This window comes from Oncorhynchus tshawytscha, linkage group LG20 (genome assembly GCF_018296145.1).
Source record: "Oncorhynchus tshawytscha isolate Ot180627B linkage group LG20, Otsh_v2.0, whole genome shotgun sequence".
Lineage (NCBI taxonomy): Eukaryota > Metazoa > Chordata > Actinopteri > Salmoniformes > Salmonidae > Oncorhynchus > Oncorhynchus tshawytscha.
Genome location: NC_056448.1, coordinates 35,651,564 through 35,674,076, shown reverse-complemented (window position 1 = coordinate 35,674,076; position 22,513 = coordinate 35,651,564). Strand labels below are relative to the sequence as shown.

The 22,513-nt window shown below is 43.1% G+C and overlaps 1 protein-coding gene across 5 annotated transcripts in view; it reads right to left on the bottom strand.

The window, feature by feature from the left end:
- garnl3 (GTPase activating Rap/RanGAP domain like 3) overlaps positions 1–22,017 on the bottom strand; it is a 183,186-nt gene extending 161,169 nt beyond the window's left edge. For 3 of the 5 annotated variants that reach the window (XM_042302563.1, XM_042302564.1, XM_042302565.1), the window contains exon 1: positions 21,646–22,017. In XM_042302563.1, coding sequence (XP_042158497.1) covers positions 21,646–21,749 — 104 coding nt within the window. In that variant the 5' untranslated portion in view covers positions 21,750–22,017. The remainder of the gene's footprint in view (positions 1–21,645) is intronic. The other 2 variants (XM_042302560.1, XM_042302561.1) reach the window with 1 other exon arrangement.
- Positions 22,018–22,513: the final 496 nt, after the last annotated feature.

Sequence of the window (22,513 nt, the reverse complement as noted above, 5' to 3'; positions counted from 1 at the left end):
GTGTGTATGTGTGTGACTTCTCCTTATTCCTAATGGGAAAATATAAATTAATATCATTAACAAATTCAACTCCTGTAAATGGATAGTATTTAACATTGGGCATAGTCCCACTGCACCATGGGGCAGGTTTCTGCTGAACTAGCCTGGGGGGAATGGTGTGTGTGTGTGTGTGTGTGTGTGTGTGTGACCAGATTGCGCTAGTAGTTTATCCCAGGCTTTCTTTTCCCTAGACAAACACAAGATGAAAGCCCTGGATGAACATGTGTAGGTGGAAGCATTGTAATGTGTAGGTGTACAATCTACGTATCTGTTTCAAGACAGTGTGGGCTTGTCTGTGTGTGTTTGTGTGTGCTTGCGTGCCTGTATGCATACCTGTGTTTGCGTGTGCATGTGTTCGTGCATACCTGTTTGTGTGTCCGTGTGTGTGTGTGCGTGTGCGTGCACGTGCGTGTGCGCGCGTGTGTGTGTGTGTGTGTGCGTGTGTGCCTGCGTGTGCGTGTGCGTCCACAAAGTACACTATTGAGTCAACATTTTCATCTTAGCCGCGTACCACTAGTATACAAGAGAGAGATTATTTTTCATTGCTCTATATTAACACATAAATCATGGTTAATGGTGTTTTTTTGTCAGTAATTAGTTGCTAGACAAAGTCCCAACATTTCAGATAAAAAAAGGGTTTAAAAAGTATGACTCTTTTGACCCCTTAGGGTCAAGTATGCGGGGAAACATGTTGGGTTAAAATATTCACTGTATCATGGTAGACTTTTTAGGGATATTTGTTTTTCTTGAACAGATGACCAGTGTGCAGGAAAAACTCTGCCCTTAAAGGTTGTGATTGGGGCTTGGAGTTTTCCGGGTCAGGTTAAATTGTTATGGAAAAACTCTGGGTAATAGAAATGATGTCAGTGTTGAAGGCTATCTTTGTTTAGCTTATTATGACTCGTCAGGGTAATAAGGTCTATGATTCCAGGTAGGCAAATGAGGCAATGCATTATGACATCACTTGCCACTGATAAGCCCATTTGATTGGTTAATGTGTAACCAACAGGAGGACACAGAAAATTATATCAAATGGAGTTTTATTGATATGTGGCACTGGTTCCCCATATCATGTAAATGTTTTGTGCACAATGTCATGCCATAGTAGCCTGTATATTACATTTTAAAATAGGCTTCAATGTGAGTTTAGCCATACCATTTAGCTAGCATAAGCATACTTCTATATACAAAAATATAAACGCAACATGCAACAATTTCTAAGATGTTACTGAGTTACAGTTCATATAAGGAAATCAGTCAATTGAAATAAATGCATTAGGCCCTAATCTATGGATTTCATATGACTGGGAATACAGATATGCATCTGTTGGTCACAAATGGGCCTCACAGTGTGCCTCACAATGGGCCTCGTGACGGTATTTCTGTGCATTCAAAATGCCATCAATAAAATGCAATTGTGTTCATTGTCTGTAGATTTTGCCTACACATACCATAACCCCACCGCCACCATGGGGCACTCTGTTCACAACTTTGACATCAGCAAACAGCTTGCCCACACAATGCCATACATGTGGTCTCTTGATGTGAGGCCGGTTGGACGTACTGCCAAATTCTCTAAAATGACTTTGGATGCAGCTTATGGTAGAGAAATGAACATTCAATTCTCTGACAACAGCTCTGGTGGACATTCCTGCAGTCAGCATGCCACTTGCACACTCCCTCAAAACTTGAGACATCTGTGGCATTGTGTTGTGTGACAAAACAGCATATTTTAGAGTGGCCTTTTATTGTCCCCAGCACAAGGTGCACCTGTGTAATGATCATGCTGTTTCATCAGGTTTCTTTATATGCCACACCTTCCAGGTGGATGGACAAAGAGGAAATGCTCACTAACAGGGATGTAAACAAATTTGTGCAATTATTTTATTTCAGCTCATAAAACATGGGACCAACACTTTGTGTTTATACTTTCGTTCAGTGGACATTGCCAATTACACTAGGGTAATTCTATAGCAGAAAGTCCTTTGGTGAAAACTGTGTAGTTACATAAAGAAAATGGCTATGTGCATGTATTCAAATTGAATATGTTTGGCATAGCAACGAACAAACAGCACTGAGGAGCTAGCTAGCCTAAAGCACCAACAGGTCTGGAGCCATGATAAACGTCCAGTGGTAGCTAGTTAGCCCACATACATACAGTATCTCATTGGTATGTGGACTGAGTAGATAGCACTGACTACACCCTTACAGCCAGGAAAGATCTAAAGAGCTAGAGGCTTTTTCCAGGTTTCATCCGATTGCAACAGACAAAAGGTTAATGTACCTGATCATGTTTAACGAGGGGGCCATCATCAATCACGTGTGCCTGACGTAGTGACATTTCACCAGGGCCAGCGCGGTGACTCACTGGCATTTGGTACGCAGCGGTAGGAGGAAGATCGGGGTCAGGGTCTGAATCACAAATGATCCCTGTAGGCCTCTCAGACGGAGGGGGGAGAATGGAAAAAAGAAGATCGATAGAAGGACTCTGGCTGACATTGTGGTGGAGGGACAAAGCCCCAGCCTCACTGACTGGAGGATAACAGGTATGGATAATAGAGATGGATGAATAACAGGGATGGATGGAAAACAGGGATGGATGGATAATAGAGATGGATGGATGGATGATAGGGATGATAACACAGATGGATGGATGATAGGGATGGATTGATAACTGGGATGGATCGATAACAGGGATGGATGGATGATAGGGATGGATTGATAACAGGGATGGATAGATGACAGGGATAGATGGATGATAGGGATGGATTGATAACAGCGATGGATGGATGATAGGAATTGGAGGTCGACCGATTATGATTTTTCAACACCGATACCGATTATTGGAGGACCAAAAAATCCATACCGATTAAATCTGACGTTTTTTTTTATGTATTTGTAATAATGACAATTACAACAATACTGAATGAACACTTATTTTAACTTAATATAATACATCAATAAAATCAATTTAGCCTCAAATAAATAATGAAACATGTTCAATTTGGTTTAAATAATGCAAAAACAAAGTGTTGGAGAAGAAAGTAAAAGTGCAATATGTGCTATGTAAGAAAGCTAACGTTTCAGTTCCTTGCTCAGAACATGAGAACATATGAAAGCTGGTGGTTCCTTTTAACATGAGTCTTCAATATTCCCAGGTAAGAAGTTTTAGGTTGTAGTTATAATGGGAATTATAGGACTATTTTGCTTTATACCATTTGTATCTCATATACCTTTGACTATTGGATGTTCTTATAGGCACTTTAGTATTGCCAGTGTAACAGTATAGCTTCCGTCCCTCTCCTCGCCCCTACCTGGGCTCGAACCAGGAACACATCGACAACAGCCAGCGTTACCCATGCAGAGCAAGGGGAATAACTACTCCAAGTCTCAGAGCGAGTGACGTTTGAAACGCTATTAGCGCGCACACTGCTAACTAGCTAGCCATTTCACATCGGTTACACCAGCCTAATCTCGGGAACTGATGGGCTTGAAGTCATAAACAGCGCAATGCTTGAAGCACAGCAAAGAGCTGCTGGCAAAATGCTGTTTGAATGAATGCTTACGAGCCTGCTGGTGCCTACCATCGCTCAGTCAGACTGCTCTATCAAATCATAGACTTAATTATAACATAATAACACATAGAAATGCGAGCCTTAGGTCATTTATATGGTCGAATCCGGAAACTATCATCTCGAAAACAAGACGTTTATTATTTCAGTGAAATACGGAACCGTTCCGTATTTTATCTAACGGGTGGCATCCATAAGTCTAAATATTCCTGTTACATTGCACAACCTTCAATGTATGTCATAATTACGTAAAATTCTGGCAAATTAGTTGGCCCAAACTGTTGCACATACCCTGACTCTGCGTGCAATGAACGCAAGAGAAGTGACACAATTTCACCTGGTTAATATTGCCTGCTAACCTGGATTTCTTTTAGCTAAATATGCAGGTTTAAAAATATATACTTCTGTGTATTGATTTTAAGAAAGGCATTGATGTTTATGGTTAGGTACACGTTGGAGCAACGACAGTCCTTTTTCGCGAATACGCACCACATCGATTATATGCAATGCAGGACACGCTAGATAAACTAGTAATATCATCAACCATGTGTAGTTAACTAGTGATTATGATTGATTGATTGTTTTTTATAAGATAAGTTTAATGCTAGCTAGCAACTTACCTTGGCTTACTGCATTCGCGTAACAGGCAGGCTCCTCGTGGAGTGCAATGTAAAGCAGGTGGTTAGAGCATTGGACTAGTTAACTGTAAGGTTGCAAGATTGAGTCCCCGAGCTGACAAGGTAAAAATCTGTCATTCTGCCCCTGAACAAGGCAGTTAACCCACCGTTCCTAGGCCATAATTGAAAATAAGAATGTTTTCTTAACTGACTTGCCTAGTTAAATAAAGATTAAATAAAGGTGTAAAAAATAAAGAAATACATTTTCAAAATCAGCCATATCGGTGTCCAAAAATACCGATTTCCAATTGTTATGAAAACTTGAAATCGGCCCTGAAATCGGCCATTCCGATTAATTGGTCGAGCTCTAATAGGAATGGATGGATAATAGCGATGGAACATCATAATATTACTGCTGGCCCCCGGCTATGAAAATACGCACCTTACTCCAGGAAGAAGAGTGTGATTTACAACCTGTTTCAGTTGAATGAGTAAGGTTGCGTTGCTGTCTCTACACAAATTGGCCAGATCTAGGATCAGCTTACCTCCAATTTATCCTAACCTTAAAGCTACTGTACAATCTGGGATGTAAAAGTTATATTCTTCGAGAATCAATGGGTGAATTGAAATTACCATGGAACAGATTCACAGATCCCAGACTGTAGCTTTAACCATTAGGGGAAATGCCAGAAGAAGGTTGGCGTTTATTGTCATGAGTGTTGTCCTGGAGGCAGAACTGAGCGATTTCCATTTAGAAATGCCAACTGGAAAAAAATAAGCTTTTTGGTCTTAATTTAAGGTTAGGCTATAGGGTTGGCAGTGTGGTTAGGTTAGGGTTAGTGTTATGTTCATGATCTTGTGATGTTTGGCTGTGCCAGCTTGTGTCCACTTCGCAGAGCTGCCTCCAGAACAAGATTCATGACAAAAAATGTTAACCTGCATGAAAGAGGCTAAATATGATTCACTTGAATAGTTTCAGCATGTGACCCTCTTTCAATTGAATTAATCTCTGCTACTGCCTCAATCTCTGCTGCTGCCTCAATCTCTGCTACTGCCTCAATCTCTGCTGCTGCTACTGCCTCAATCTCTGCTGCTGCTACTGCCTCAATCTCTGCTGCTGCCTGCCTCAATCTCTGCTGCTGCCTCAATCTCTGCTGCTGCCTCAATCTCTGCTGCTGCCTCAATCTCTGCTACTGCCTCAATCTCTGCTCCAGGTAGAAGCCGCCTGTTGGCACAGGTATTAGGATCAGTTTACCCTCCCCTAATCCTAACCTTAATCATTAGTGGGTGGGAAGTGTCAAACTGAGTGTCTCGGGGCGCAAAGCATGTTGAAGGAGAGGATTCAAGGCCCCTTCCTTGGATCTCCTCCTTCAATGAGGTTTAAGAGGAATTAATAAGGAAACAAGGAGGGAGGAAGAATTTGCCGGCTACTAATGTTTTCAGACACAGCCAAAGATTCCCCTCCATGTCCTACTGCATGTTATACTACTACCCCCTACTGGGCCCCTCCATGTCCTACTGCATGTTATACTACTACCCCCTACTGGGCCCCTCCATGTCCTACTGCATGTTATACCCCTCCCCTACTGGGCCCCTCCATGTCCTACTGCATGTTATACTACTACCCCCTACTGGGCCCCTCCATGTCCTACTGCATGTTATACTACTACCCCCTACTGGGCCCCTCCATGTCCTACTGCATGTTATACTACTACCCCCTACTGGGCCCCTCCATGTCCTACTGCATGTTATACTACTACCCCCTACTGGGCCCCTCCATGTCCTACTGCATGTTATACTACTACCCCCTACTGGCCATACATTAACACTACAACCCATAGTATGTGGTTCTGGTGAAAACAGCAGCCAGGATATTGTAAATCACCGCCATTCATTCCCATCCTTCCGCTGCCCTCTTGTGGCCACATCCTGTATCACTCATTTATCTGGAACATGAGAAGACTGCGTTGAACCTCAGATGTAGGACAGGGAGTACTTGTGTGTGTGTGTGTGTGTGTGTGTTGTAGGGCTACACAACAACAGATTCACATCAAAAGACACAGTGAGAGATGTATTTACTTGTATGCGTATTTGTGAGACGGGAACATGTCTGACAGCAGGAGATCACCTAGTGTGTGTGTGTGTGTGAGAGAGAGAGAGAGGAACATGTCTGACAGCAGGAGATCACCTTGTGAGTGTGTGTGTGTGTGTGTGTGTGTGAGAGAGAGAGACAGGAACATGTCTGACAGCAGGAGATCACCAGTGCATGTGCGTGTGAGAGAGAGAGAGACAGGAACATGTCTGACAGCAGGAGATCACCTTGTGGGTGAGAGAGAGAGACAGGAACATGTCTGACAGCAGGAGATCACCTAGTGCGTGTGTGTGTGTGCGTGTGTGAGAGAGAGAGACAGGAACATGTGTAACAGTAGTAGTTGACCTAGGGGCCATCTGTCATCATTACACACCTGTAGGGAAGAACAGCAGGGAGGCCGGGCTGTCAGAGGGGCTGACGGATGGTGTGAGTGTGTGTGTGTATGTGTATGTGTATGTGTATGTGTGTGTGTGTGTGTATGTAAATCCTGTCATTACATCATCATCCTATCAGGGTACTATGGTGAACATAAAGGTACTCCTCACATCTTCTTACACTCTTCCTCTAAGGTCTAATATATAAGGATTTCCTTCAAACTCTGTGTCAATTTATTTTATCACAAAATGAACAATTGTTATGGATACTTCAGCTAAGCCGTCCAATATTAGTAGCTACCAGTAGATTGGTAAGATATTGCTTTGGGTTTTCTAGGGCCTAAAAATCCCTATGACCACTGACTGTGCCTTAGCTATTTTCTTTCTTTCTTATTACGTTAGCAATTCCTTTTCTACTGAACGCTGCTCCTAGTGTGCAGTATGATGGGGTGGGAGGCCTGGGGCAGTTTCCTTTGCTCAGTTATTGTAAGATAGACTACAACTCTCCACTTTAACTAGACCTAGAACTTTACAACCTCCTCCCAAATGTTCTGAAAATATATCCTTATCTGCTGGTTCTATTTTCTCTCTCTCTCACTCTTCCCCCCACTCTCCCTCTATGTCTCTCTCTCTCTCTCTCTTTCTCTCTCTCTCTTTCTGCCTTTCTCTCCCTCTCTCGGCATCTCTGTCTCGCAGTCTCTCTCTCCTCTCTCTTTCCGTCTCTTGCTCTCTCTGTCTAACCAAGTAGAATATTGTTTATCAGGCTTAACCTAGAAACCACAAGGCAAATAACCTCTATTGGAGAGCAGTACCCCTCCCTCCCTGTGCACCAATACCTTTTAGTTGAGATAGATGGGTTTTATTCATTACGGCATGCAATGTGAAACGTTTTAAAACATTTAGCTATGGAATGCGGCTTTGAGCGTTTCTTATTGGACAAGTCCAAGTAGTCCCTCCCTGTTTCAGTCAGTTTTCTTCCATTTGCTGCTTAATGTATACAACCGTGGTATCACTTTCTTGTGCTTTCATATTGAAAAACAGTCATCTCTGGTTTAGGGTTTGGAGTTCTCTGCTGTCTCTACTCTACTGTAACAAGTCATGAAGATTGAGGCAAGTCAATATCATAATCTTGCCACTGGCGTTTGATCTTTCTTTCATTCATTCAGCCAAGTGACTTCAATCTGTTCTCGCTCACACTCACAAATATGATAAACACACTATATAAACACTCAAACAAACACTTATACACAAACACACTTCTTAAGTCACCTCACTGAACAAGAGAGGTCAAAATGGGATGTTTATATAACTGTTGAAAGACAAAAACACACCCAGCCTTCGTTCCTCCTCTCCTTGCATGTGGCTTGTGGCTGTACTCAAACCCCCTGAGTCTCAACCAATGCCCTGTGAAAGTACAACTCCTTCCATACACGCACGCTGGGCCCCTTCCAGCAGTACGCTATAACGGAAAACGCTTTCCAGAGCGAATCTTCCCAGAGCTGTGTGTGCTACACACACAAATTAACACATATGCACACACACAGGCACGGACACACGGATGCATACACACACACAAACACACATACATTTGCTGTAATATGTAGGTATGTGGCTTTAAGCCATAAATGGATCCAGATGGGGCTTGAATAAGCAAGATGTTTACATAGAGACTGCTTTAATCATTAGAGGGCTGTAATTAAGAGAGGGCTGTAAATCAAGAGAGGTCTGTAATCAAGAGGGCTGTAATCAAGAGAGGTCTGTAATCAAGAGGGCTGTAATCAAGAGAGATGTCTGTAATCAAGAGGGCTGTAATCAAGAGAGGTCTGTAATCAAGAGGGCTGTAATCAAGAGAGACGTCTGTAATCAAGAGAGCTGTAATCAAGAGAGACGTCTGTAATCAAGAGGGCTGTAATCAAGAGAGACGTCTGTAATCAAGAGGGCTGTAATCAAGAGAGGGCTGTAATCAAGAGGGCTGTAAATCAAGAGAGGTCTGTAATCAAGAGGGCTGTAATCAAGAGAGGTCTGTAATCAAGAGGGCTGTAATCAAGAGGGATGTCTGTAATCAAGTGGGCTGTAATCAAGAGTGGGCTGTAATCAAGAGGGCTGTAATCAAGGTGGGCTGTAATCAAGGTGGGCTGTAATCAAGAGAGACGGGCTGTAATCAAGGGGCTGTAATGACTGGTGGGCTGTAATGAGGAGGGCTGCATTGACTGGTGGGCTGTATTGACTGGTGGGCTGTATTGACTGGTGGGCTGTATTGACTGGTGGGCTGTATTGACTGGTGGGCTGTATTGACTGGTGGGCTGTATTGACTGGTGGGCTGTCATTGACTGGTGGGCTGTATTGACTGGTGGGCTGTATTGACTGGTGGGCTGTATTGACTGGCGGGCTGTCATTGACTGGTGGGCTGTATTGACTGGTGGGCTGTATTGACTGGTGGGCTGTATTGACTGGTGGGCTGTCATTGACTGGTGGGCTGTATTGACTGGTGGGCTGTATTGACTGGTGGGCTGTCATATTGACTGGTGGGCTGTATTGACTGGTGGGCTGTATTGACTGGTGGGCTGTATTGACTGGGGGCTGTATTGACTGGTGGGCTGTATTGACTGGTGGGCTGTCATTGACTGGTGGGCTGTATTGACTGGTGGGCTGTATTGACTGGTGGGCTGTATTGACTGGTGGGCTGTCATTGACTGGTGGGCTGTATTGACTGGTGGGCTGTATTGACTGGTGGGCTGTATTGACTGGTGGGCTGTATTGACTGGCGGGCTGTCATTGACTGGTGGGCTGTATTGACTGGTGGGCTGTATTGACTGGTGGGCTGTATTGACTGGCGGGCTGTCATATTGACTGGTGGGCAGTATTGACTGGTGGGATGTATTGACTGGTGGGCTGTTTCTGCTGAAGACACACATGGCAGTGATTATGGTCCCTTGTTTATCTGAGCTCAGTGAGCCCTCTCTGGGGCTGACTTGTCCCAAATTACAACCTATTCCCTATATAGTGCACTACTTTTGACTAGAGCCCTAACTTTACCAGGTAAGTACAGCAACGAGAGGAAGGGGGATGAATGAGCCAACTGGAAGCTGGGGATGATTAGGTGGCCATGATGGTATGAGGGACAGATTGGGAATTTAGCCAAGAGAACATGTCAGAGTCAAAGGCTAAAGATACACACTCAAACACACACAAATACAAAAGCATGCACGTGCACCAGAGGATGCTGGTAGGAGAATGGGAGGAGGATGGGCTATAGGAGGATGGGCTCATTGTAATGGCTGGAATGGATTTAATGGAACGGAGTCAAACATGTGGTTTCCATATATTTGATGTGTTTTATACCGTTCCATTCATTTCATTCCAGCCATTACAATGAGCCTGTCCTCCAATAGCTCCTCCCACCAGCCTCCTCTGCTGTGCACCCACGCTCGCACACACTGGCAGACACAGACACACACACCCCTCACATGGGTGAATTCAGGTACAGTACAGTATCAAATATCATGCAAACATGAAACTCAAACCACTTACACAAAGCACAGAGCTGTCAAATATAGTGATGCTCTGCTCTGTAATATGGAACACTTTCCATCCATTACACACACACACACACACACACACACACACACACACACACACACACACACACACACACACACACACACACACACACACACACACACACACACACACACACACACACACACACACACACACACACACACTTCCCCTTTCTCTGTCTGTCTACTATATGATGCAGTTTCCCACTAGAGCAGCAATATAAACACAATGACAGATTGCGAGTCAGAGAGCTGTCACAACACCCCATCATACCTCCTCCCATCGGAGGTCACGACATGCTCACACAGGCAAGACCCCACAGGCGCAGCCAATCAGAGACACTCTTACCGACAGGGTCACAGCATGTCTGGGAAACTGCGTTTGTGCACTCCCTCTGAAACTACCTGTCATCTTTCTGACGGGAAAAGTTCATAACAATACTTTCTCACTAACATGTTTTACTCAGGAACACGCGTGAACGGGATTTGAACATCGGAAAGTAAATGTTCCAATAATTCCGATGATCAGATGATTCAACCCCATCTGGATCCAGTCTTCTGACTGTTTTTCTGGCTGTTTTGTTCTCAACCCAACATGCTGTCACAAGAGAGTGGATTCCCCTGTACTGTACTGTGGTTGGTTACACAACACTATTTGGCAGCTGGACAGATTTATATAGACATAGATAATGTTTCAAAGTAAATCAACTTTAATGAAACCTCTCTCTGAGGATATTGTGGGAGGAGAGAGAGAGAGAGAGAGAGAGAGAGCAGAGTTTCAGTAGGATGTACTGGTCAAAATGACAGAATATGTTTTCACTGCTTAATCACTTCTATCTGTCCACATATTGCGAAAAGAGATTACATGGTATTCCTGCATGACTCCGTCCATACACGGACAAGGAATATACTGTGATTCTCTTAAGATGAAATACCTGTGTCATGTTCATCAGACAACAGCTGGAAAAAAACATACTAAAACAGGGAGGGACTACCTGGACAACCGCTTAGCGTAGCAAAGCGTTTTAAAACGTTTTCCATTGTGTGCCCTAATGTGTGCCCCCAGGATACACTAAATTGATGTGGTGAAAGTCTGAGACATAGGGGATCAATAAGGAAAGCATTTTGGAGATAATTTAAGGAAAGGTATGTTAGGCAGCTGGTGTTACCAGAGCACTATAAGAAGATTAACACATTTCTCGTCTGCTGAGTGCCAGGAAATATGCAGATATGTGAATCAATAGAGCAAGGTGTTAGGGGATTGGATCATCTCACCCAGGTGTGACTCAGTGTGTCAATCTGACCTCACAGACCTAACACACAGAAAAAAGCCCTATTACTGAGTAGGGCTGGGCAATAAATCAATATCAATAATTAGGTCATTACTTCCCTCAATAACGATATAAAAACGTATAGATTCATTTTCGATAATATCAACATAGAATAATTAGGTACAGCAGTCCATTTCACCTCTGACACAGCAGGAACGTGCGGAGAAGTGACAATATGCACTAAAAACCATTTAAAACCTTGAGTGATGGAGTAGCCACTGTTAACCACGAAAAATGAGTGATGTAGGCGAAAAGTGGCAGTGATAGCCATGGAAAGGAGCAGCTTTCAACGAATAAATTATCGATAAAAAGGGTTCAACTGTTTCAGTAATCTGGAAGTGGTTTGGCTTCTTGAAGTCTGACAAAGAGCAGAGCAATATTTGGTGCAAATTGTGCCGTAGACAGGTGGCTACGAAGTCTGGTAATATGACAGACATTATTCAACATCTGAAGCAAAATCACTCTTTGGAACATGCAGGAAGTTAGAGATTGCGCCACAGTATTGATAAACGCCCCTCAAGCTCCAGCCAATCTAGGGATGTTTGCCCAAAGCAGTCAACACTGACATCGCTTATGCCATACAAGCAAACATCAAAAAGACGTCACAAATGCTAATATGCATTGCTAAGGACATGCTACCAATTAGCACAGTCAAAAAGGAAGGTTTCAAGAGGGTTCTCAATTTCATTGACCCCAGGTACATGCTCCCTGGCTGCAAACATGGAACAATTTTCCTTCAAGTATAATTTTATGTGTAACTCACATCATTTAAAAAAAATGTAACCTTTATTTAACTAGGCAAGTGTCATGACTGTCCTGCTCGGCTCAGGTTACCGGGGACCACAATCCTACAGAGAGATCTCTCACACCCACCAGAGGAGAAGAGATCAAGGGGTATGAAGATAGTTTTTTTTTATGACACCTCACACCCATTGTAAATCTAAGGAAGCAGACAAAATTCCTTAGTCCTCTCACTATGGAGAACCGGCTTCAGAACATTGACATGCAATAAATGGACTTTGGGACAATGGGTTTTCGTCAGCCACAATGGTGGTAATGACAATAAATGGACTTTGGGACAATGGGTTTTCGTCAGCCACAATGGTGGTAATGACAATAAATGGACTTTGGGACAATGGGTTTTCGTCAGCCACAATGGTGGTAATGACAATAAATGGACTTTGGGACAATGGGTTTTGTCAGCCACAATGGTGGTAATGACAATAAATGGACTTTGGGACAATGGGTTTTCGTCAGCCACAATGGTGGTAATGACGAAAGTTGGAATATGAAAATTAATGTCATTTTTGTTTTGTTATTAAAAGTTAAAGGACGACGTTATAACGAAAACAGTGTACATTTAAGAGTTGTCCTAGTATACGCTTGATGTTTATACATTGTACGTTGGGTGGAAAATGTCCAAATCAAAGAGAATGTTTTGGTAAAGATGAAATGTGAAGTTAGTTGTCTAAATTGGATCTGAGTGAAATCCAGACCTTGCCTCGTAACTTGGTACGCTCAGAGAATTGCCCTAAAGGTGGTTACGCCCACTTCTGACCCAAGGGTATAAGACATGTGAGTTAAAAATGTACATGTGAGACTAAGTGACCCGAGCTGCAGCCAAGGTCTGAGTAGTCAAACCCAAAACGTAACACGAGGTTGAAGACAAAGGGAACCGTCTTCTATCCATGCTACGGGTGAGTCGCTGCGTCTAAGAGGGTGAATTTACAACCGGCCACCCGGTCACCACTCTTCATTGAATCCTGTATCTACACTGCTTTCATTCCTACGCTGTGAGCCCTGAGCTACATGCTGGCTGTCCTCAGAAGACCCCTTTCAGAACAATGGCGAGGAAACAGACACTAATACAAAGGACACTGACATCGTGAGGACAATCAGAGTGCGCCATCCGAGAAGCCGAAAACCCCATCGGAGACCTTCAACGCGTAATTACATCATTATATTCTGACACATAAGAGCGGCAGTTCGGGACAAGGATAGGGTTAAAATAAGCATAGCTGACAAATGCACCCAAATGTATATTTCTCTCGTGTACTTTCTCTTTTTCTCTCTCTTTTAAATCCCCATTTTGGGTAACACACGTCATAATGTGTTGCCCCGTTGTACTAAGTTCTAATCAATAGCCTAAACTGTGTTTTTGTGTATGTGTATCTTATATTATCATTTTAGCTTGTTAGTAAATAAATAATCAACTAAGATTGGTGTGGTACGGACTCATTATTGGGACTCGGGTTTGTGCAGATTCACGGATTATGCCACGTTCAGAATGAGACTGTAGAGGAAATTGATTAATTAGCAACTGTTGTAAAATTGATATTCTGATATTCTTTGAGTTAATTTGGGAAATAGAAACTCAATAAAACCACATTTCCCATGGTGTCCCAGGTTAATGAGTGAATAACTGCCTGATTCATTTAATCACACAATTATAAACCACTAATCATTCAATGAGCAGCAGTCGCCATATTAACCAATACAACGTCACGACACAAGTCAGTTAAGAACAACTTCTTACTTACAATGATGGCCTATTGAGTAGCAGTGGGTTAACTGTCTTGTACAGGGGTAGAACAACAGATTTCTACCTTGTCAGCTCGGAGATTCAATCTAGCAACCTTTCGGTTACTGGCCCAACGGTTTGTTCAGGCATTCTTGAGTCTGAAGCAGATATGCACCTTTTAAACATGATTTGATTAATATCGTGATAATTATCGTTATTGAATGAAAAAATATATAGATATTGTGATAATTTATTTGCCATATCGCCCAGCCCTATTACTGAGTGCTACTGACTGGCTGATAACATGGGAAAATGGTACTGAGCTGACTGCATAGACTAACACAGGAAATAGCCGTTTTGATGGAGGTGTGGTAACATATTTTCTATTGGCTGTATGGAAGTATTCAACAAGCAATTGTAAAATGGTGGTTGGCTCTAGCTAGTAATATCCTTTCATTATCCCTTTTCAGAAAGATGTGTAACTCATTGATGTATAGACCTTTACAGGTTGGTTTTAGTGCAGGTGGCTGATGCAGGAACAGTCTGTCGTCCCCCAGGCTATCAATATGTAGTTCATCTCTTCCCCTCTCAGGCTTCTGATAGTCTGATTATGTATTAATGTCAACATCAACACAGTAGGCCATTACAGGGACAGTCTGTCGTCCCCCAGGCTATCAATATGTAGCTCATCTCTTCCCCTCTCAGGCTTCTGATAGTCTGATTATGTATTAATGTCAACATCAACACAGTAGGCTATTACAGGGACAGTCTGTCGTCCCCAGGCTATCAATATGTAGCTCATCTCTTCCCCTCTCAGGCTTCTGATAGTCTGATTATGTATTAATGTCAACATCAACACAGTAGGCCATTACAGGGACAGTCTGTTGTCCCCCAGGCTATCAATATGTAGCTCATCTCTTCCCCTCTCAGGCTTCTGATAGTCTGATTATGTATTAATGTCAACATCAACACAGTAGGCTCATCTCTTCCCCCCAGGCTATCAATCTCTTCCCCTCTCAGGCTTCTGATAGTCTGATTATGTATTAATGTCAACATCAACACAGTAGGCTATTACAGGGACAGTCTGTCGTCCCCCAGGCTATCAATATGTAGCTCATCTCTTCCCCTCTCAGACTTCTTATAGTCTGATTATGTATTAATGTCAACATCAACACAGTAGGCTATTACAGGGACAGTCTGTTGTCCCCCAGGCTATCAATATGTAGCTCATCTCTTCCCCTCTCAGGCTTCTGATAGTCTGATTATGTATTAATGTCAACATCAACACAGTAGGCTATTACAGGGACAGTCTGTTGTCCCCCAGGCTATCAATATGTAGCTCATCTCTTCCCCTCTCAGGCTTCTGATAGTCTGATTATGTATTAATGTCAACATCAACACAGTAGGCCATTACAGGGACAGTCTGTCGTCCCCCAGGCTATCAATATGTAGCTCATCTCTTCCCCTCTCAGGCTTCTGATAGTCTGATTATGTATTAATGTCAACATCAACACAGTAGGCTATTACAGGGACAGTCTGTCGTCCCCCAGGCTATCAATATGTAGCTCATCTCTTCCCCTCTCAGGCTTCTGATAGTCTGATTATGTATTAATGTCAACATCAACACAGTAGGCTATTACAGGGACAGTCTGTCGTCCCCCAGGCTATCAATATGTAGCTCATCTCTTCCCCTCTCAGGCTTCTGATAGTCTGATTATGTATTAATGTCAACATCAACACAGTAGGCCATTACAGGGACAGTCTGTCGTCCCCCAGGCTATCAATATGTAGCTCATCTCTTCCCCTCTCAGGCTTCTGATAGTCTGATTATGTATTAATGTCAACATCAACACAGTAGGCCATTACAGGGACAGTCTGTCGTCCCCAGGCTATCAATATGTAGCTCATCTCTTCCCCTCTCAGGCTTCTGATAGTCTGATTATGTATTAATGTCAACATCAACACAGTAGGCTATTACAGGGACAGTCTGTCGTCCCCCAGGCTATCAATATGTAGCTCATCTCTTCAATATGTAGCTCATCTCTTCCCCTCAGGCTTCTTATAGTCTGATTATGTATTAATGTCAACATCAACACAGTAGGCCATTACAGGGACAGTCTGTCGTCCCCCAGGCTATCAATATGTAGCTCATCTCTTCCCCTCTCAGGCTTCTGATAGTCTGATTATGTATTAATGTCAACATCAACACAGTAGGCTATTACAGGGACAGATTGGCACACTAATCTAACCGTAGTGTGTGTGTCAGGGCTGTGATGATGGGTCAGTAATCTGAGGTCAGGGGCATCTGATTATCCTGAGGGGAGCAGTCCAGTCTAGCTGTCCCTCTATTAGTGTCATATCATACACCCCCCCACACACACACAGAGAGCCCCTCCCCCACACAGACAGAGAGCCCCTCCCCACACACACACAGAGAGAGCCCCTCCCCACACACACACACAGAAAGAGCCCCTCCCCACACACACACACACAGAGAGCTCCTCCCCACACACACACACACACACACACACAGAGAGCCCCTCCCCCCCCACACACACACACACAGAGCCCCTCCCCCCCACACACACACAGAGAGCCCCTCCCCACACACACAGTGAGCCCCTCCCCACAGGCAGACAGAGAGCCCCCCCCACACACAAACACACAGCTTCTGGAGTGTGTCCATGTGTAGGTCTGTGGTAGTTGAATTGAAGCAGGAGGGTTGTGTCATGGGTTATTTTTATCAGACTGGGGGGAATAGGCCCCTGACTGCCTCTTCTCAGCAGACAGCCGAGACTAGACTGGCTCGAACATCTGGGGGAGACATCTTGGGAACAGACTTGGGTTCAAATACTACTGGAAATCATTTCAAATACGTTAGCTGTGTTTGATTGAGCTTGCCTTGCAAAATTGAACCAATAAAATAGTCTGAAAAGTTTAAACCCCACCCATTTGGCACTTTATGCAGACTAAAGTACTGTAAACCCTGAAAGTATTTGAAAGATTGAATATAGTTTGAACCCTGGTCTGCAAGAGAAGTAGTTCTGGAGTAGATTCCTCTCAAAGGCTTTGGGGATGTCTCCAAATGGGATTTTAATGCTTCAACATCTGAATTATTTAAAAGAGTAAAGCCAAGCTGTTAGTGGATGCTGTTAACACAGCGAGGGAAGCAAGATATGATTTGCTTCAACCAGCTATAAATTAACCAGGCAATCTGTCAATAAAGCAAGCCAAACTACATCATCTGTCAATAAAGCAAGCCAAGCTACATAATCTGTCAATAAAGCAAGCCAAGCTACATAATCTGTCAATAAAGCAAGCAAAGTTACATAATCTGTCAACCAGACAATCTGTCAATAAAGCAAGCCAAGCTACATAATCTGTCAATAAAGCAAGCCAAGCTACATAATCTGTCAATAAAGCAAGCAAAATGACATAATCTGTCAACCAGACAATCTGTCAATAAAGCAAGCCAAGCTACATAATCTGTCAATAAAGCAAGCAAAATTACATAATCTGTCAACCAGACAATCTGTCAATAAAGCAAGCCAAGCTACATAATCTGTCAATAAAGCAAGCCAAATTACATAATCTGTCAATAACGCAAGCCAAGCTACATAATCTGTCAATAAAGCAAGCCAAGCTACATAATCTGTCAATAAAGCAAACCAAGCTACATAATCTGTCAATAAAGCAAGCCGAGCTACATAATCTGTCAATAAAGCAAGCCAAATTACATAATCTCTCAATAACGCAAGCCAAGCTACATAATCTGTCAATAAAGCAAGCCAAACTACATAATCTGTCAATAAAGCAAGCCAAGCTACATAATCTGTCAATAAAGCAAGCCAAGCTACATATCAACCATGCAGCCTATACTGTGTGTTGTCTGAATGTCACGTGTGTGTGTTTGTGAGTGTTGGTCCATCTGCCCGTTTGGATGCAGTATTTGCTGGCCGTTCAGCACAAGTGTGTCTTGCTCGCTCTCTTTCTGTCCTTGTTAGCCTGGCTATTTGTCTGGCTTGGAGTCTGTGTGTGTGTGTGTGTGTGTGTGTGTGTGTGTGTGTGTGTGTGTGTGTGTGTGTGTACGCAGGCTGTGTGTGCAAGCGTGTGTGTGGGTGCGTGCGTGTGTGGATTCAAGAGCACACAGACAAACTCCACATGGACAAAATCTGTTGATCTCAAGGTATCTTGAGGGTCCTTGTGAGACATCGACAAAAAAATTACAAAATATTTCAGCACATAAGAGCCCCAGTCTGGGGCCCAGGGTCTCTTCTGATCGTCTTTAATTACCTCCGGTCTGAGAGGGACTATTTCACAGGTCTCTACAATCTAGCACTGAGTTCTGAGCAGAGTATGAACACTCTCTCTGAGTACACACACACTCTCTCTCTGAGTACAGAGAATAAATCAACTTATACGAAGAAGGCTGTAATTTGAAAGTAAGTGCTTCACAGAGAGCTGTGCCCATTGCGCCCACACACCATTGCTTATGCATGTTTCTATTCTGAAAGTGCGACCCACCCACAGAAGACCTCCGACACCTCGAACATGTCTACAGACACACACACACATGACTCAGAGAAAAACAAGAATGCACTAAAGTCGTTTATACAAATATACAGGACCAGTCAAACACTTGGACACACCTACTCATTCAAGGGTTATTTTATTTTAACTATTTTTTACAATCTAGAATAATAGTTAAGACATAAAAACTATGAAATAACACATATTGAATCATGTAGTAATAAAAACATTTTTTTAAGTGTTAAATTAATCAATATATATTTTGATTTTAGAGTTTTCAAAGTAGCCACCTTTTGCCTTGATGACAGCCTTGCACACTCTTGGCACTCTCTCAACCAGCTTCATGAGGAATGCTTTTCCAACAGTCTTGAAGGACTTCTCACATATGTTGAGCACTTGTTGGCACCTGTTGAAAAACAAATGATAGTTCCACTAAGCGCAAACCAGAGTGGATGGCGTATCGCTGTAGAATGCTGTGGTAGCCATGCTGGTTAAGTGTGCCTTGAATTCTAATTAAATCAACAGTGTCACCAGCAAAGCACCCCCACACACCCTCCTCCATGCTTCACGGTGGGAACCACACATGGAGATCATCTGTTCATCTACTCTGCTTCTCACAAAGACACATCGGTCTGATGTCCATTGCTTGCATTTCTCGGCCCAAGCAAGTCTCTTATTATTGGTGTCCTTTAGTAGTGGTTTCTTTGCAGCAATTTGACTATGAAGGCCTGATTCACGCAGTCTCCTCTGAACAGTTGATGTTGAGATGTGTCTGTTACTTGAACTCTGTGAGGCATTTATTTGGGCTGCAATTTCTGAGGCTGGTAACTTTAATGAACTTATCCTCTACAGCAGAGGCAACTCTGGCTCTTCCTTTCCTGTGGCGGTCCTCACGAGACAGTGAAGAAACGTTCAAAGTTCTTGAAAGTTTCCAGATTGACTGACCTTCATGTCTTAAAGTAATGAGGGACTGTTGTTTATCTTTGCTTATTTGAGCTGTTATTTCCATAATATGGACTTGGTTTTTTACAAATAGGGATTTGTTCTGTTTACCTGTTCTGTATGCTCAAACGCATTAAGGAAAGAAATACCACAAATTAACTTTTAACAAGCCACACCTGTTAATTGAAATGCATTCCAGGTGACTACCTCATGAAGCTGGTTGAGAGAATGCCAAGAGTGTGCAAAGCTGTCATCAAGGCAAAGGGTGGCCACTTTGAAGAATCTGAAATATATTTTGATTTATTTAACACTTTTTTGGTTACTGCATGATTCCATATGTGTTATTTGATAGTTGTGATGGCTTCACTATTATTCTACAATGTAGAAAACAGTAAAAATAAAGAAAAACCCTGGAATGAGTAGGTGTGTCCAAACTTTTGATTGAGATAGATAGATAGATAGATAGATAGATAGATAGATAGATAGATAGATAGATAGATAGATAGATAGATAGATAGATAGATAGATAGATAGATAGATAGATAGATAGATAGATAGATAGATAGATAGATAGAATGGGAAAAACAGAAGGTCACACATTTACATATAAAATAAGGTATGCAATAAAAATATTTATCTGAATTAAAGTTTTGGCAACAGTGCAGAGGATATAAAACGTAAACATGACCTTATGTCACAGATATGGAAACTGAACATCGATTTTTAACACACCTGTTGTCTGTCTATCCAATACATGCTGCTGAGGCCAGGACAGCATAAATATTAGTCTAAACCACAAAAGACCATTGACAATATGTCTGTTAGTCGCATATGAGTTATGTACACCATCAAAATCTGATTATATTAGGCTATGTACTGTGTGGGGGACGGATAAAATGACCATGTAATCAAATGTATTTGACAGACTTCTAATCAGTGCCATGGCTGACAGTGAGGAAGGGAGTCATGGGTGCCTTCTAGCGACGAGACCGGGGAGTGAACTTGACAATAAGTGAACGTGAGTGAGCTATAAATAAGACCAGAATTCCTCTCTATTCCACAGTTGAAGATCAACGGTGTGCATTTCTGTCCAGTGTAGATACATGTACCATATGCATATTGTGCGCTACATATTGTGGGTAACGGTATGTAGCCTACAGTCTGGTACTACAAACTGGCAGACGAAGAGAACACTTGACATTTTCTTCGCCCCCCCGCTACCTTTGATGCGCAAGACAGCAGACAGGCAGTCTATGACCGGGGCTAGCTGCAGCTCTAAGAACCCCCTGCGTGGACGAGCGGTGGACTCCCGAGTGGAGAGAGTCCCTCCGGGTGTGCACAGCATACAACTCACCCGGTCATGCTGTGCTTGTCGGTGCCCTCTCCACGTGGGAGCACCTCGAATGAACTGATAATAGGCTGATCTGTGCGCCTCTCAGATCGATGAACCACACACAGAGCGCATAGATTACTGCTGTAGGCTAATATATAACATTGATAACAGTGCACCAGATAGTGATTTTTGCACCACCAGAAGTGACAGACATCCATGCGTAACGGTCCAAAATATGGGCGCACAGTTGTGGAGACAATTTCATAAACTCGATTTTAAATAACACAACATCCAAAAAGACAGTACGCATTGAAACGCATGTTCGGTTATAACGTTTCATGCTCATCTAAATCAAATTCAGCAATGCCACAGACATTTCACAAAATCCCACAGTCTGCAGTTAACTGTAGCCTACAATGAAACATTGATCAGTTCGAATTGACTGTAGGCTAACGTAATAGACCGGGTTCGCAGTTCGCAGAGTGAACCCGCATGTTTATTTTGGGCATTCCTCGAGCTCTGGAGGAGCACGTTCACTTATGCAAAAAAAAAAAAAAACACCACAACCGCAGTCCACGGAGAGATAGGGTCGGTATATATCAAGGGTCACTTTTCCCAAGCAAACATGTGCTGTTTCAAATGTTACGGGAAGCCAGATCATAACCCGTTTCGAATGGCGCGGAGTGGTGAGTTTATACCCAGAATGAGCCCCCATCACCCCATGCGTCACCTACCTCGAACTAATCTCAAAACTGCACCCTTTCCGAAGGAGCAGTGCTCTCTTCCGCATGATGCCCGTTTTGTCCCGGCCGAGGTACACATTTATATCCGAATTCATGGGTGCCGGACGAGCAGGCAGGTATTTACTCCGTAAAAACAGATATGCTTCTTCCTTCCACTTAGCCGGACGGCGACAGGAGCGAGGACGGAAAGAGGCGGAAGAAAGGCTCACCCCCCAAAAAGAGAGAATAGACTACCAAACTCGCCTCCGCTGGTAAAGGGAAAGTGAGGCGCAGACTTCCCTCAGCTAACAAAGACGGGACCAAAAGCTTGAGTGCAGCATGGCTAGTGATTTGCTCCTCCTCTCCTGAACTCCATAAGATAGAAATTAGATACCGTTGGTCTCTCGGTTCCAGAGCGAGTTACCGTTACGCAATTGGTAACCCTGACAGGATTCGAGTCCGGGGCAGACTAAGAAAACAGTAACGGTTTTAAATTGAGTCCTTCCATCTGTTTCTAGACTAGTGTTGATTCATATACCAATGGTTCTGAATAGGCAAAAATCATGAATTGCTCCCCAAGGTCTTCATTAAGGTGAGCATCCATTAGACTGGGCTGTTTGAAGCTGTGGTAGAACAGATCTGCTGTTTAAACATACCAAATCCCATTTAAACAGAACTGCAGCAAGCACTGCTGAGAGGAATGTATGGGAGCAGGTGTGTGTACCAACCACTGAATTAGTTTGGCCTGAGGGATCACAAGTTTGTGTCACAGGTGTGACTAACTGCTCTGTAATCAAGTTAGTCATGTTATTAGTTCATTGACTAATTGATTGAACACCTGAATTGTATTTAAGTTGTGTTTCTCTCTGAAGTGTGGCCC